Source organism: Ixodes scapularis, unplaced genomic scaffold, assembly GCF_016920785.2.
Source record: "Ixodes scapularis isolate PalLabHiFi unplaced genomic scaffold, ASM1692078v2 PGA_scaffold10__122_contigs__length_95168666, whole genome shotgun sequence".
Classification (NCBI taxonomy): Eukaryota; Metazoa; Arthropoda; class Arachnida; order Ixodida; family Ixodidae; genus Ixodes; species Ixodes scapularis.
The window spans coordinates 32,049,344-32,061,840 of NW_024609836.1; the positions used below are offsets into that span (position 1 = coordinate 32,049,344).

Here is a 12,497-nt window from a genome sequence, read left to right on the forward strand (position 1 = left end):
GTCAACTGGGTCACTCCAGTTACTCGGAGTCACCAGGAGTCAGCGAAAAGTCATGTGTTGATTTCTTTGTGCGATTGTTTGTTTCGTTGGTTTTGTTTGTGTAGATGCGAGGCGCTACCACGGAAAAGATTTCACAAAAGGCGGAAATACGCATCCAGCGTCTCTACGACACACTTCGACAGCTAAATTAAAGGTGGCACTACACCAACAAGGAACGCCACTAAACGCCACTCATCCATTCCGGTCAGTACTTGGAACCTTATCAAACTGCTCACTCGATCACCTGAGCAAACCAAAACAAAGATGGGGAAACTGCGAACCAGCAGCGCATCAACTCCTACCTTTCTTTCTTTCTTTATTCGGCGTAGATAAGCATAAACAGTAGACGATATTCCCTGTCGAGTCCAAAGAGTACACTCCTCCGCAGGAAATTCATTCCAATATTTTTATTTCAGCCTCTTTTTTTTTTTTTTTCTTCCGAGAGTCTGCACACCGTTACGCAATGTGATTGTAGTATTGCAGTGCTGTTGAGAATCGGCGATAAGCTGGCCCAGTATGTGACGAAAGGAGATCATGCTTCAGGTGGCGAACCCAGCGGAACCATCTCGAAACTTGTCTCGGGCATGTGGTGACTCATCGCGCCAAGCTGATCGCCTTTGTTGACACCGTGCCAGTGCGTTTCCCGATTTGCCACGAGCAGCGGAGCGTCGTCCCAGAACTCTGCGAGTCGTGGGCAGCTTTTGCCCGAGGTATGTCCACCCACGACCCTCCTGTTGTCACTTCGCTTATTCGTGCCGAGATAAAAAGAAAAATAATCGACGACTATAAAAGCGCGGAGATCGAGTATCCGTCGTCATTTGTCGAGGAAGTTTTCCGCAAATTTACGCGGTGGTCGAAATATAGGCGTTAAAATTAGACGTGTTTTATAAATTGCAACAGCGGAAAAAAAAAAAAAAAGGTGGAGAGACTCACAGAAAGACAAACGAGGGCGCTGACTTGCAGTTCGTCTGTTTGCTATTCTGATCCGTACTCGCGTACGATACGCTGTCTGGTACGCTCTGTTTGTAACCCTTGTCTGCTTGCTTTTTTCTTGGCGTTGTTTCTGTTTTAAAACTACAAACTGCCAACCAGCTTAACGTTTTGAAGGGCTGCATGTGCCAGATACACCATATGCAATTACGAATGTCATCACTCAAGAGGTGATGAAACAGCAATGATATGTGTGCAAGGAAAAGGGCTTGTTTCTGAGATGCCATTCAGAATATCCCGCCAAACTATGAGCAACAGTTGAAAGGTCTCAAAGCAAAGAGCCCGAGTCCCTTTTAGACCTTGTCTCATGCTCGTTCTGTCCTTCCATAGTGCTAGCAGATTTTTTTTTTAATTTTTTTAACTTGAGTTGAACTTATCTATTCAATTGGCTTTCTGCATTGCCCAGGGGGCACTGCAAAAAGGGACTTGTTCGGACTTGTTTTTGGGTAATACAATCTTGAGCTTCTCAAACTGTTACACATGTAGAAGTGTGCCTGGTATGGTGCAGAAGGCGATCCCAAGAAAAATACAAAGAAACAACAAAAATTCAAATGCCGTCGAAGCACACGGTAAAGCTAAGAGCATGAGCCAAGAGACACCATTTCACGCATTCCCTCCTTCTCCCCCGCCCCCCTCCCCCAAAAAGAAAAAAAGGGAAAAAAACATTGGGACACCAAATGTTTTGATGTCACCATCCAGAGATGAGAGACGTGTTCCCTAGCGCTGGTGGCATGAGAATGGCACTTTCGATTGTCTTGCGGCATTGAATCTAGACAATTTCGGATGTCGAAATGTGTTTTTTGTTTGTTCTTTAGCACTACGCAAAAAGGAAAAAAAAAAAAAAAAACTCAGCGAAGGTGCCATAAATAGTGCGAGGCCCAATTGGGTGACCTTGTACTACCTAAAATAAGCGTGCCACAGTTTGTTCAAAGCTTCAGTGCAGGAGCAGATCTGCGTGGGATCTGCTTGTGTGCTGATCAGGGCAGTCAGTCAGTCAGCTGGCTTATCAGTGTGGTAAAGGCCCACGTGCACAACTGCCGTTTGTTTTCCCAATGGCTGATGCATCCCCTTCTTTATTGAAAGATTGATAACACAAAAGACGCTCATGCATGCACACCAGATAGTTGTTCCAGTTTCCTCCCAATTGACATTGCTCAAAAGGCTGTGGCGTAGTCTGATGATTCAGAATTCTCACTATACTTGGATACAAGTGCCAGATGCTCCTTCCACGGCTTCTTCACTGCCAGCCAGTGTTCAACTGTGATTTGCAAAGAGTGCTATCAACGTGCATGTCAACTTGACGTCTGTGGGCACCGGTGTGCGCTGATCGCCCACAAGGAAGAAAAGAAGGTGAACACAAGACAGGGCAAACAAAAACGCAGCTTTATTCGAACGGGTGCGGTAGTTGCGCAAACTTCGTTGCGCACCCTGGGCTGCGCCAACATCTTTCTCCTTCACAAGTACATACATCACATAACTCGTCCTGGCTACTGACTTTCCTGGTTGGCCCGCGGAGTGAATGGATGTCATGGCTGGTATGTGCTGGTGTTTACTTGGTGCATCCTTGACTCATATCAAATTATAGCGGCACAATAAACCTTACGCGAAATTGCTTGGTGGTCTGACAACACTGAGAGCATCGCTATAGGCTCCTTGCACATGACGTCATTTCCGATACCCTCCAGAGAAGAGGGGGAGAAGGAGCTCCCCTCTTATCAGGACCCTCCTTTGTGCCTTCCGGATTTGCACAGGCGTCGCTATTCTCCTCCCAGAAGATTATAGAAGATTAACCCGTCACTCAAAATTCTTACAAAAGCAGCTTCCCTCTCCTCCTTTTACTTGGTGTGCAAATGTGTGCGATGTGACGTCAATGCAAGGAGCCTATTCGAATGTTGGCAAGCGTCGTCGGTACCGAAGCACAGTCGAGGCATCGGAGTCAACTGTGCGGGCAGTGTGCAATGGCGCGGAAGCTGTGCTTTTTACCTCACGACCGTGGAATGTGCACAAGCAGTCTAAACAACCTACTGCAACTGTTTAACGAAACTCGGAGGGCCCTCTGAGCCAACAACTCATCCGAGCGCGCTACAAAATGCATGCAGAGTGCTTGTCTAATACACACACAATACACTTCCACCCATTCGATTACCAACTATTAAGCACCACACCTATTTACAATGTTGACTCCTTGCCTACTAAATAATGAGTGTCACTCGTGCCACCCTCTACGGACCATAAAGCTTGACCACGAGTGTGACTCGTGTTTCGGTTTCAGAGCTTGTTTAGCACACTCTCCAAAAGATGGCAGCACCACCCTTGTTGCTCTACTTACCTTGGGTTGTTTGCTTATTTGTGTTGCTGTTTTATGGATAAAGGGAAATCCATTAACCCAGAAAAAAAAAAGAGTGCATGCTGGGTAAGCGTTTGTGCCAAAACAACATGGCTTCGGCGTGGAAATCCGCTTTAGCCGACAAAGAGATTTAAAAACTTTCTTTTTAAAAGGGAATGCTCAGGCATATCTGACGACAAATCTTGCAGCCTTTCTGATGACTCGAAATCAGATAGTTCGAGGGACAGTGATTGGAGTGATGAAAACGGTGCAAATAGTTTTCATCACTCCCATTAAAATGTCTCTCCACCTTCCTGAATGCTTTCAGCGCTTTCACACTGAAGGACTACTGAAGACGACCAGAAGGTCAGAAGTTCTGATTTAGAGCAAGATACACCTTACAGTCAAGGAAATGCTTTTGTCTTTTTTTGATGCAAATTGCCTGTTTAAATGAAGTTTTGCTGTCCGTTCTTTGAAGAAAAAAAATTAGTAGGCAAGAAGTGAAAAAAAAAGGGTCCCAGTTTACATACATCTAATGGCAAACGTTTGTCCGCGCCGAAGAAGGCAGTGTGTAAGCTTCCACAGCTAAGGCGTAGGACTTGCTTTGCTGAGACTGTCGCCAGCGTATACAGGCCTCCAAGAGTTTCGTCAGATAGTTGTGCTAGGTTGTTTACAATGTTTGTCACCATTCCATGGTCGGAAGGTGGAAAACACATGCCATTGCACATTGCCTGTACAGTTGTCTCCGATGCCTCCACTGTGCCTCGGTACCGACAACGCTTGTCAACGTTACAATGGCGATGCTCTCAGTGTTGTCAGACCACCAAGCAATTTCACATAAGGTCTCCTGGTAATGCCAAGCTTGATCGTGGTGTGCCAAATGTTGTTGCTCGTTCTGGTATGCCTACTGCACAATCCCAAGGGAAGAGAACAAAGCTTGCAGTCCGCTCACTGTCATGCGGGGCCAACATTACAATGGTGATGCTCTCAATGTTGTCAGACCACCAAACAATTTCACATAAGGCCTATTGATAATGCCGAACTTGATCGTGGCGTGCCAAATGTCGTTGCTTGTTCCGGTATGCCTACGGCACAATCCCTAAGGAAAGAGTACAAAACCTGGAGTCCGCTTGTTCCGGTATACCTACGGCACAATCCCTAAGGGAGGAGAACAAAACCTGGAGTCCGCTCACTGTCGTGCGGAACATAACAATATATTCGAGCTGTTTTGCACCGTCTGCATCTTCCGCTGACTAGTAACCCCTGTATGTGTCAGGTGTGGCAGCACCGAGGCCAAAGGCCTGCTCCCGAGCGCCAGCGAGAACCATTTTTTTTTTGTGCGAAAGGTTTTGGCCATTGGGCGTTGAGGCCTCAGCCTCAAACCACGCGGGGGTGAAGATGGGAGGCACATATATCGTGACTGATGACATCTGGGGTCCTGAGAGAAGAGACCGACAGAAGACCGGAAAAAAAACTTTCCGTTTTCCCCACTTTGGTGAAGAAGGAAGAGCAGCGTAGCTGTAGCTTTTGTTCTCACCGGTGGCTTTCCAGGCGAGCAATCTGCTCTTCTTTCGCAAGAGAATCTGAAGCGCCCGACGCAGTCGAACTTTAGGCGATAGCAGCCTCGCATCGGTTGCAAAACCATTCACGCTGCTGCGGACATCACCGCTTGTTTCGTTCCCGCTCTTCTCCCATTGAAGAAATGCCGTGCTCTATGAGCGACGGCAACAAGCGGATAACTGACAACGACAACACTCTGGACAGCTACCGCCATCTTATGAGCGACGGCGGCAATCAGAGTTTTGTGTCGACATTTCTTAGCGGGGGACACAATCCTGGGAAAACTAGCCCTTAACAGCTCCGCTGTAAAAACAAAACAGATGAAAGCTTAGGCATGTTTGATTTGCCGCAGTTTTTGAAATCATTTATTGACTTGTTCACCTTAGTATTTTCTTATACTAAGGTGAACATTTTATTAGTATTTTAGTATAGTATTTTCTTATACTTATGCACATCGATGGTGTTTCCTTGAAAACAAAGCTAAAGAAAGACTAAGTACCCCTTCAAAGTGCTAGAGCCTCCTTTTTTTGCATTTCTTAGAGCTCCGCCAGCAATTTGCGACTACCGGGAAACCCAATGTCTGCCTCCGCGCACCGCCATTACGCTGCCCGAAATACGTCTCCATCTGGTGTGTTTAGCGTCCTATGCCGCCTTGCGCCGAAATCGGTCCCAAAGGGGGAGACGGCACGGTAATCCTGATGGATGTCGCAATCCCGGTGGTCGGTCGTAGAGGTTCCGGTAAAAAGGAAGAGCGAACATCTCTGTCGCGGTGTTGTCTCAACTCCTGGCTGCTGAGGCTCCCATGAGCTGTCGAGCTGGAGGGTTACCAGCAGTAGAACCTACAATGCCTTGCGTGTAATCCTCAGCTACTGTGTCGTCGCCACAATCGGATCACGTAACAGCACGACACAAGTGCGACGTCATCAGGCGGAAATTGAGGGTCCACAAACGAGGATGCAGTAAAAACACCAGTCATAGTCGCGTTCCAAGCACCATACCGCTCGCTCTTCTGTCGCGGCCTTTCCTCCAGATTCATGACACGAAATCCCGTTTCCGCAGGTCTCCCGGGGCCCCGCTTCATGGGAAGATCTTCGGGAGAGGCTGAGAGGAAGAACGAGCGCTTGGCGACTTCATGAAAGCTCCACGGTCCGTTGCCTCCTCCACCGCCAGCCAGTCTAGTCAGCACGTGCGTCTCTTGCCGCACCCGCCCACGCGCTCTGCGCGAGCCTCCTGCTCCGAACGACTCGCCTGCAGAGGACCCAATCCCTGGTGAGTTCCAAGCATCTCGTTGGGGACTGCCAAGGCGAGATTCCCCTCAGTGTGACAGACAGAAACAACCGACACCGACGAGCCTCAAACACGCACGGCATGCACGCCAGGGTACTTTTGGTGGGCTTCCAATCTCTCATGCTTACTTCATGAGCACCGGGAGAGTGCAAGCCTTGTCTACTGCTTCATATGGATGGATGGATGGATGGATGAATACGGCTGAGCCCTTTGGATCGGGCGGTAGCTTACGCCACCTAGCCATTTTGTTTTACCATTTAAGCTTAGAATATTTAAATGTGAAATCTATATTCCCTCCGCAGTGCAAAGAAATTGAGGCTATGAAACCCCCTTGCCATCAGTGAATAAGAAAATGCCTAGTTTTCTCTCGATTTCTGCCACCATTCACTTAATCTTTGCTTGGTAATCTCTACAGTCTTGAAATCCACTCTCCCTTCGCTGTCTCTAAAACCCAATGACTTTATTAAATCTATGTTGTCTTCGGTAGGCATAGGGTGAAGCCCTTTACAGTAGAGTATCAAGTGCTCAGCCGTCTCGTCCTCCTCTCCACTAGCAGTGCGCACTGTATCTATTTCCTGGTACTTCACTCTGTATGTTCTGGTTCGCAGAACACCCGTCCTCGCATATTGGATTGAACTGGAACACAACCTGTGGCTATTTTTTTGTCCAACACCCGACACCTAAGATAAACACGGAAAAACACAAAATCTAAGGAGAGAAACAGACCCCGAAAAAAAACAGAAAATCTGCGGGGAAAAACATGAACCTCGAGAAAACACCCCCTGAGTTAAAAAAGATTAACACAAACCGCGGAACCCAACACACAGGCGAACATACTAATTTCAACATTGGGGCTGCTAAAGCTCAGATTTCGTTCCGGCCCTCTCTGGTGCTGCAGCGCCCGTGTGTTCTGCTCCGAGTGCGGCACCAACCAGTGCGAGGCGTGCGAGCTGCTGATCCACGAGGAGCCGCGCTTCCGCCACCACCAGGACCGGAGTCTGCTGGAGCCTCCGGACCCCTTCCTGCTGTGCCAGGGGGCCCACTGCTCTGCGGAGAACCTCGCGGACCTCCGCTGCCAGACGTGCCAGCGGAGCCTGTGCTACGCCTGCGACCAGCGTGAGCATCTAGTCAACCGGAAGCTAGCCCACACCAAGGTGAAGCCTCTGCCCTAAGTCATCTTCTTCCCTGCGTAATTTCCTTTTTTGTTTTGAGTCCTTCTCGATGATCGGGGAGCATGATTGCAAAGTTTGCAAGCCCATTTGTAACGTGACCACATTCTGTTGTCGCGCCACTGCGGCGGCATTGCTGTTGTCACTGCACATGTGCAGACGCATCATTTCTAGCGAATCTGGTTTCTGCCACACGCGCTGTGTCCACGCCCGGTGTTGGCAAACGCAGGCTTGTTTGTAAACGGCATGTTGGTACGTTCTAGTTTGTCGTGGGCTAAAAAAAAACCCTCCACTCTTTTCACTCTGACGAGAGAAGCATTTGCTCTGTCAGACAAACATATGTGTGTTTGAGCCCAACGCTGGAGTGTGTTACATTTTCTCGTAATCGCTTGGCACTCTGGCGCCATCATCATTTTGCTCCGCAACACTTACAACCCGTTTATATGTATTCCGATAATTTTGTTTGCGCACCGTTCGTTCATGGTGGGATTGAAATATAATTTTGACGACGTTCTGAGCGACCATGTCTCATAGATGGTGTGTAGACTGGACTTCGAAAATACTGCAAGACCTTCAATGTAGTTACGCACAGTTTCAGGACTACTTGACAGACGACACCGCTGGGACAGCATGTTCTCGCGTCATAAGCGACCATAAGGGTATATGATGCACTTGAGCACTCTCAAACGCAGATGTGTGAATGAGCCTTAATGCGGCTACATTTTCGGAGCCCTTTTGTCCCCAGCACGTCTTGCGAGGGGTACCCCTTTCGCCACCCGTTGTCTGCATTCAAGGTTTTGTTGGATTCAATTTCAAGAAAGCAATATCGTGGGTTGCAAACTACCGATTGGTGCGGCACTTGCCAGACCAACCGGTCGTCTCTCTTTCGTCGCCTGACTCGCTCTCTGCCTGTAGATAGGGACGGGTGTGTGGTCACGTGGCGAAAGATAGATGTATGATTGGTCTATGGGGTATGTACCTTCCACCACACTGTCAGCTTGGGCCCGCTTCAGATCGGGCAATTTTTTCCGGCGTCTTGACGTCGCAACTTCAGCGACACAGCTTTCCCTCATTCATACGCGACAGCTGCTGTAGCCCGATTTGCTACGTTCTGTTGTCATTATTATTAAAATGGTCATTTTCTTACACTGTATAAATACAAAAAAGTGTGTTAATAACATAATTTTTAATGTTTTAATGTCATTGAAAACGCCCGGAAATCATTTTGGTGTGAAAACAATCTACTGTAAGCCAGAACCATATGTGTAGTTAACATCCTCAGCACCACAAGGGGGCTATGTGAAAATATTGCGTCCTTGATTGGCCGGCGCTGCTTCAAACGTCTCCGAGTTGTTGGGGTTGCTCTCCCGTTTTGAGCCGAACTCGATCCCAGCAACTCATGTTGCTAAGCGAGGGCCTAGGCAGCAATTTGCCAGCAACCTTGGAATTGAAAGAAGGGGAAGCGCACAGGTGAGCTTGTAAAAAGTTGACATAACTTAGCCAGAGACAGGAAAGATGAGAAACACACATCAAAAGAAGGGACAACGCACATTGTGTATTGTTCCTTCCTTTGATATGTCTTTCTTACCTTCCATGTCTCGAGTTAAGTTACGTCGACCCCGGAATCGCTGGAAAAATTGCCTCGTCTGAGCGGGCCCTTGGAGGTGAACAGGGCATAGATGCCGTGAAATTAGTCACGCGGTCACAAGCTGCTGAAATGTCTGGACAGTTGCTGTGTTTGATTGACCCACAGCTGCTGCAGCAGCTGCACTGGATGCATACTGTCGCATTCTATGTAGGTACAACTAGTGCAGCCTCTCTTAAAACATATACCAGATGTGCACTGCCCTGCACTTTTCCACACCGGTGTAGATTGGTGCATGTAGATCTAAGGGGCCCAGTGCTATCTTTAACCTCCTTTGCATTCCTTTGTCTTGACCAGACGCGGTTCCAGCACTACCTTGAGCGCTTGCAGAGGGAGGAGGAGGAAGAGGAGGAATACCTGTCTGCAGACGGCAGCTTCACGGAGGCGGCCATGATGTCCCTCCAGTTGATGGGGCCGGACATCCTTAGCGACGCACGCAGCCTGGAGGCCCAGGAGAACAGGAAGGCCCCACGGCCATCCAGCTTCCTCCTGGTTGACGACAAGGAAGTGCTACAGGTGAGGAGCTGACGGCAGTCGTCCCCTTGCAGACAACTGTTGCACTAACAGACGGCTGCACCTACAGATGATGGTGGCAGTAGCAGACAATGATTGCACTAGCAGACAACGGTTGCTCTAGCTCAGTGGCCTCCAGGTTTGTTGGCTGAAGAGCCGAATTTGGGATCTGTCGCAGTCTCGAGGACTGGAAAATAATTATGTAAATAAAAAATGGAATAAATAAGCCTAGAGAGGAATTTAGGTACTAAACTTCAATTTAAAGTTTGAAGAAAGAATCTGAAGTCGTTTGATTAAATACATATTTTTTTTTAAAGTAGCTGTGCAACGATTTTAACGTTGAAAGAATTAGCATTTTCTACTTTTGACATTGTTCACCTTGTCACAAAGGACAGAAAACACACCTCCTTTGTTCGCAATGTTGCGATTCTGCCGCGTAATCGCGAGGCAAAAATTAGAATATTCCTCGACCTACAGCCGCGTGCGGCGGCCATGAGAAACACGCAGCATGACGTCAATGGGGGTCTTGCAGAAAGGTTGTGCGAATACCTGCTCGATAAAAGGTAACTTCTCTATAAATCTTGTCGTTCCAACATAAATATAAATGCATCAAAAACCTGGTATCATCAACAAAACTTTTATTATACGGAGTTTTAGTGGCGTCATTTATCCTAGGTCCACAAAACCCGTCAGCTCTATCTGCTACCGTGAACAGCAGAACAGGCCGCCAGAAGCCGGAGGGGGAGGGGTACAGGGCCGGATGGGTGTGGCCGGACCCGGATGAGACTTTCCTCCTTTCACCATATTGTTCGCACTGTGCCCGCCAGCACGTGATCATGCGGTCACGAGCGGATGAGTTCTCGCTGCTCACTGATGGCTCTAGAGAGAGAGCTTTAACGGAACCCCGAGCCTCAATCGCGAAAACCTTGACTTGGTTTTCGCAATTGAAGCCGGCGTGACCTTACGGTTACGCCGGCTTGACCGAACCGTAAGGTCACGTGACCCCCCAGGTCATGTGACCCCCCCCCCCCCCCCAGGTCACGTGACACCCCCAGGTCACGTGACATTCCAGGTCACGTGACCCCCCAGGCCATGTGACCCCCCTAGCAGTAGGAGGGAGGTGGAGGAGGGGAGAGAGGAGGAGGTTGAAGGATGAAGAGGAGGTGAAGGAGGAGGAGGGGGAGGAGGAGGATGAGGGGAAGAGGAGTGGCAGGCAGGATCACGAGGGAGGAGGAGTGAGGAGGGGTATACCTTCCCATCAGTACCCTTCCCTCCTCCTCCTCCGTTACTAGATCAACTCAGTTATGGAACTTCCCATAGACGCTGTACATTGGAGGGGGTCCGAAACCGTGTCCGATTCTTTTGCGGCAAGGTGGCGCTGCCGGCACATTAATCCGCGCAGTTTCGTCTGCTACTGCTCTGCGGCTGCCAACCGCTGCAACTGTTTGCGAGTCCCAACCCGACTCCTCGGCGACTAGCATGGTTTACGGTTGGTTTTCACCCTTTCGCCAGTAAAAATACTACTTGAGCATGATAAGCGGTAGGACCATGATGGCATACGCTTTGTATTATTTCACAACGCCGCCGCCTTAGCTGTGCTGACAGCGCGAAGCGTTTCGAACAACCCAAATTCGTCAGCGCCACGATCCGGTGGCTACAATTAGGGCAAGTGTGTACATACTGTAATAGTAGATGTGCCGTCTTACCAAGGCAATTCCATTGCTGGCCGTGATCGCAGCACACCAATACGAGCGTAAGTATCCGAACGCTTCGATTGCGTTGGTTGCACCGACAGCAGACAATACTTGGAATGTGGTTCAGAGTCAACAGGAACACAGATTCAATGTTTTATTGGTTAAAACAAGTATCAGAATTTCTCGTATGTGACTACCAACTGCAGCAGAAACAATTTGAAAGTCGTCTGCTACTGTCAGAAAAAGCGCCACGAACATCCATAAGCTCAGTAGGCCAGATGCAACGGCCACAAGCGCGCCGTCAATGATGATGATAGCGAGTATTAATACGGAGTGAGTGCCCTCTATCAGGCGCCACGCAAAGGCACCCCTCTTTGGAGCGGAGTTCCAGAACTGAGTTGGTTCTAATAACGTTGCTCCTCCTCCTCAAGAGCTGCATTCCAATTCGGCGTTACAGGCAGTTGTAAACTGCTTCCAATTTTTAAAATAAAAACTAGGACATGCAGGCAAAAGCGTTTCTTTTTTTTGTTTTTTACTTGAGAAAGGTCGAGACACCAACTCCCAAATTATTTAAGCAAAGCACTGAAACTGTTGCACAGTTCCTTTAAATTCAATGTTTAGTTAAGTATGATATCATACAATAATTGTGAACCAGAAAACTCGCTGGACACAAATAAAAGTGCCGAGGAAGTTAAACTTATGCACACATAATGATAGAACTGGTGATGACAGACACTATGCAATTGTTCTGACACAGGACACTGAACGATAGACGAGAACTAAAAAATTGAGTTATGACACAGTACTAATATCAGTTAGAAATTGGTACAGATATGATGAGTTTGCTGAGCTTTGCGGCAGTGTTACTTTACGCGCGCTTATTTTTGCGCCGGTGGTGGCGGTGGAAATGAGCAGCAGGCCTGACGTCATTGCGAGGATCGCAAGCATCCTCGGGCCGGTCGAAAGACCTCCGCGGGCCGGAGTTTGGGGATTTCTGCTTTAGCAGACGATGGTTGCACTAGCAGACAATGTTCATGCAAGCAGACAAAGGTCACGCAAGCAGACAACGGTCACACAAGCAGACAGCGGTCGCACAAGCAGACAGCGGTCGCTCAAGCAGACAAAGGTTGCACAAGCAGACAATGGTCGCTCAAGCAGACAAAGGTTGCACAAGTAGACAACGGTCGTACAAGCAGACAACGGGCGCTCAAGCAGACAAAGGGTGCACAAGCAGACGACGACTATTGAATGCCCACAAGGCTCCAAAAGTGCGG

At 48.5% G+C, this 12,497-nt stretch overlaps 1 protein-coding gene across 2 annotated transcripts; it reads left to right on the forward strand.

Annotated features, from left to right (window-relative positions):
• The first annotated feature begins 207 nt into the window (after positions 1-207).
• Positions 208-9,559, forward strand: LOC120849617 (zinc finger FYVE domain-containing protein 1). 2 transcript variants are annotated; one of them, XM_040505091.2, is made up of 4 exons: positions 208-243; positions 5,975-6,184; positions 7,101-7,356; positions 9,314-9,559. In XM_040505091.2, exons 2-4 carry the CDS (start codon positions 6,048-6,050, stop codon positions 9,542-9,544), a joined length of 624 nt encoding a protein of 207 aa, XP_040361025.1. In that variant the 5' UTR covers positions 208-243; positions 5,975-6,047; the 3' UTR covers positions 9,545-9,559. The 2 variants fall into 2 exon arrangements, with proteins under 2 accessions (XP_040361025.1, XP_042143606.1); XM_042287672.1 differs by lacking the exon at positions 208-243 and adding an exon at positions 271-749.
• Positions 9,560-12,497: the final 2,938 nt, after the last annotated feature.

What these genes read in the sequence shown, in the direction of transcription:
- LOC120849617 (XM_040505091.2), top strand. Translation starts at nt 6,048, where the DNA reads ATGAAAGCTCCACGGTCCGTTGCCTCCTCCACCGCCAGCCAGTCTAGT. An exon ending in TGCAGAGGACCCAATCCCTG is followed by an intron (nt 6,185 to 7,100) that starts GTGAGTTCCAAG and finishes CTGGTGCTGCAG; the next exon opens with CGCCCGTGTGTTCTGCTCCG. An exon ending in GGAAGCTAGCCCACACCAAG is followed by an intron (nt 7,357 to 9,313) that starts GTGAAGCCTCTG and finishes TGTCTTGACCAG; the next exon opens with ACGCGGTTCCAGCACTACCT.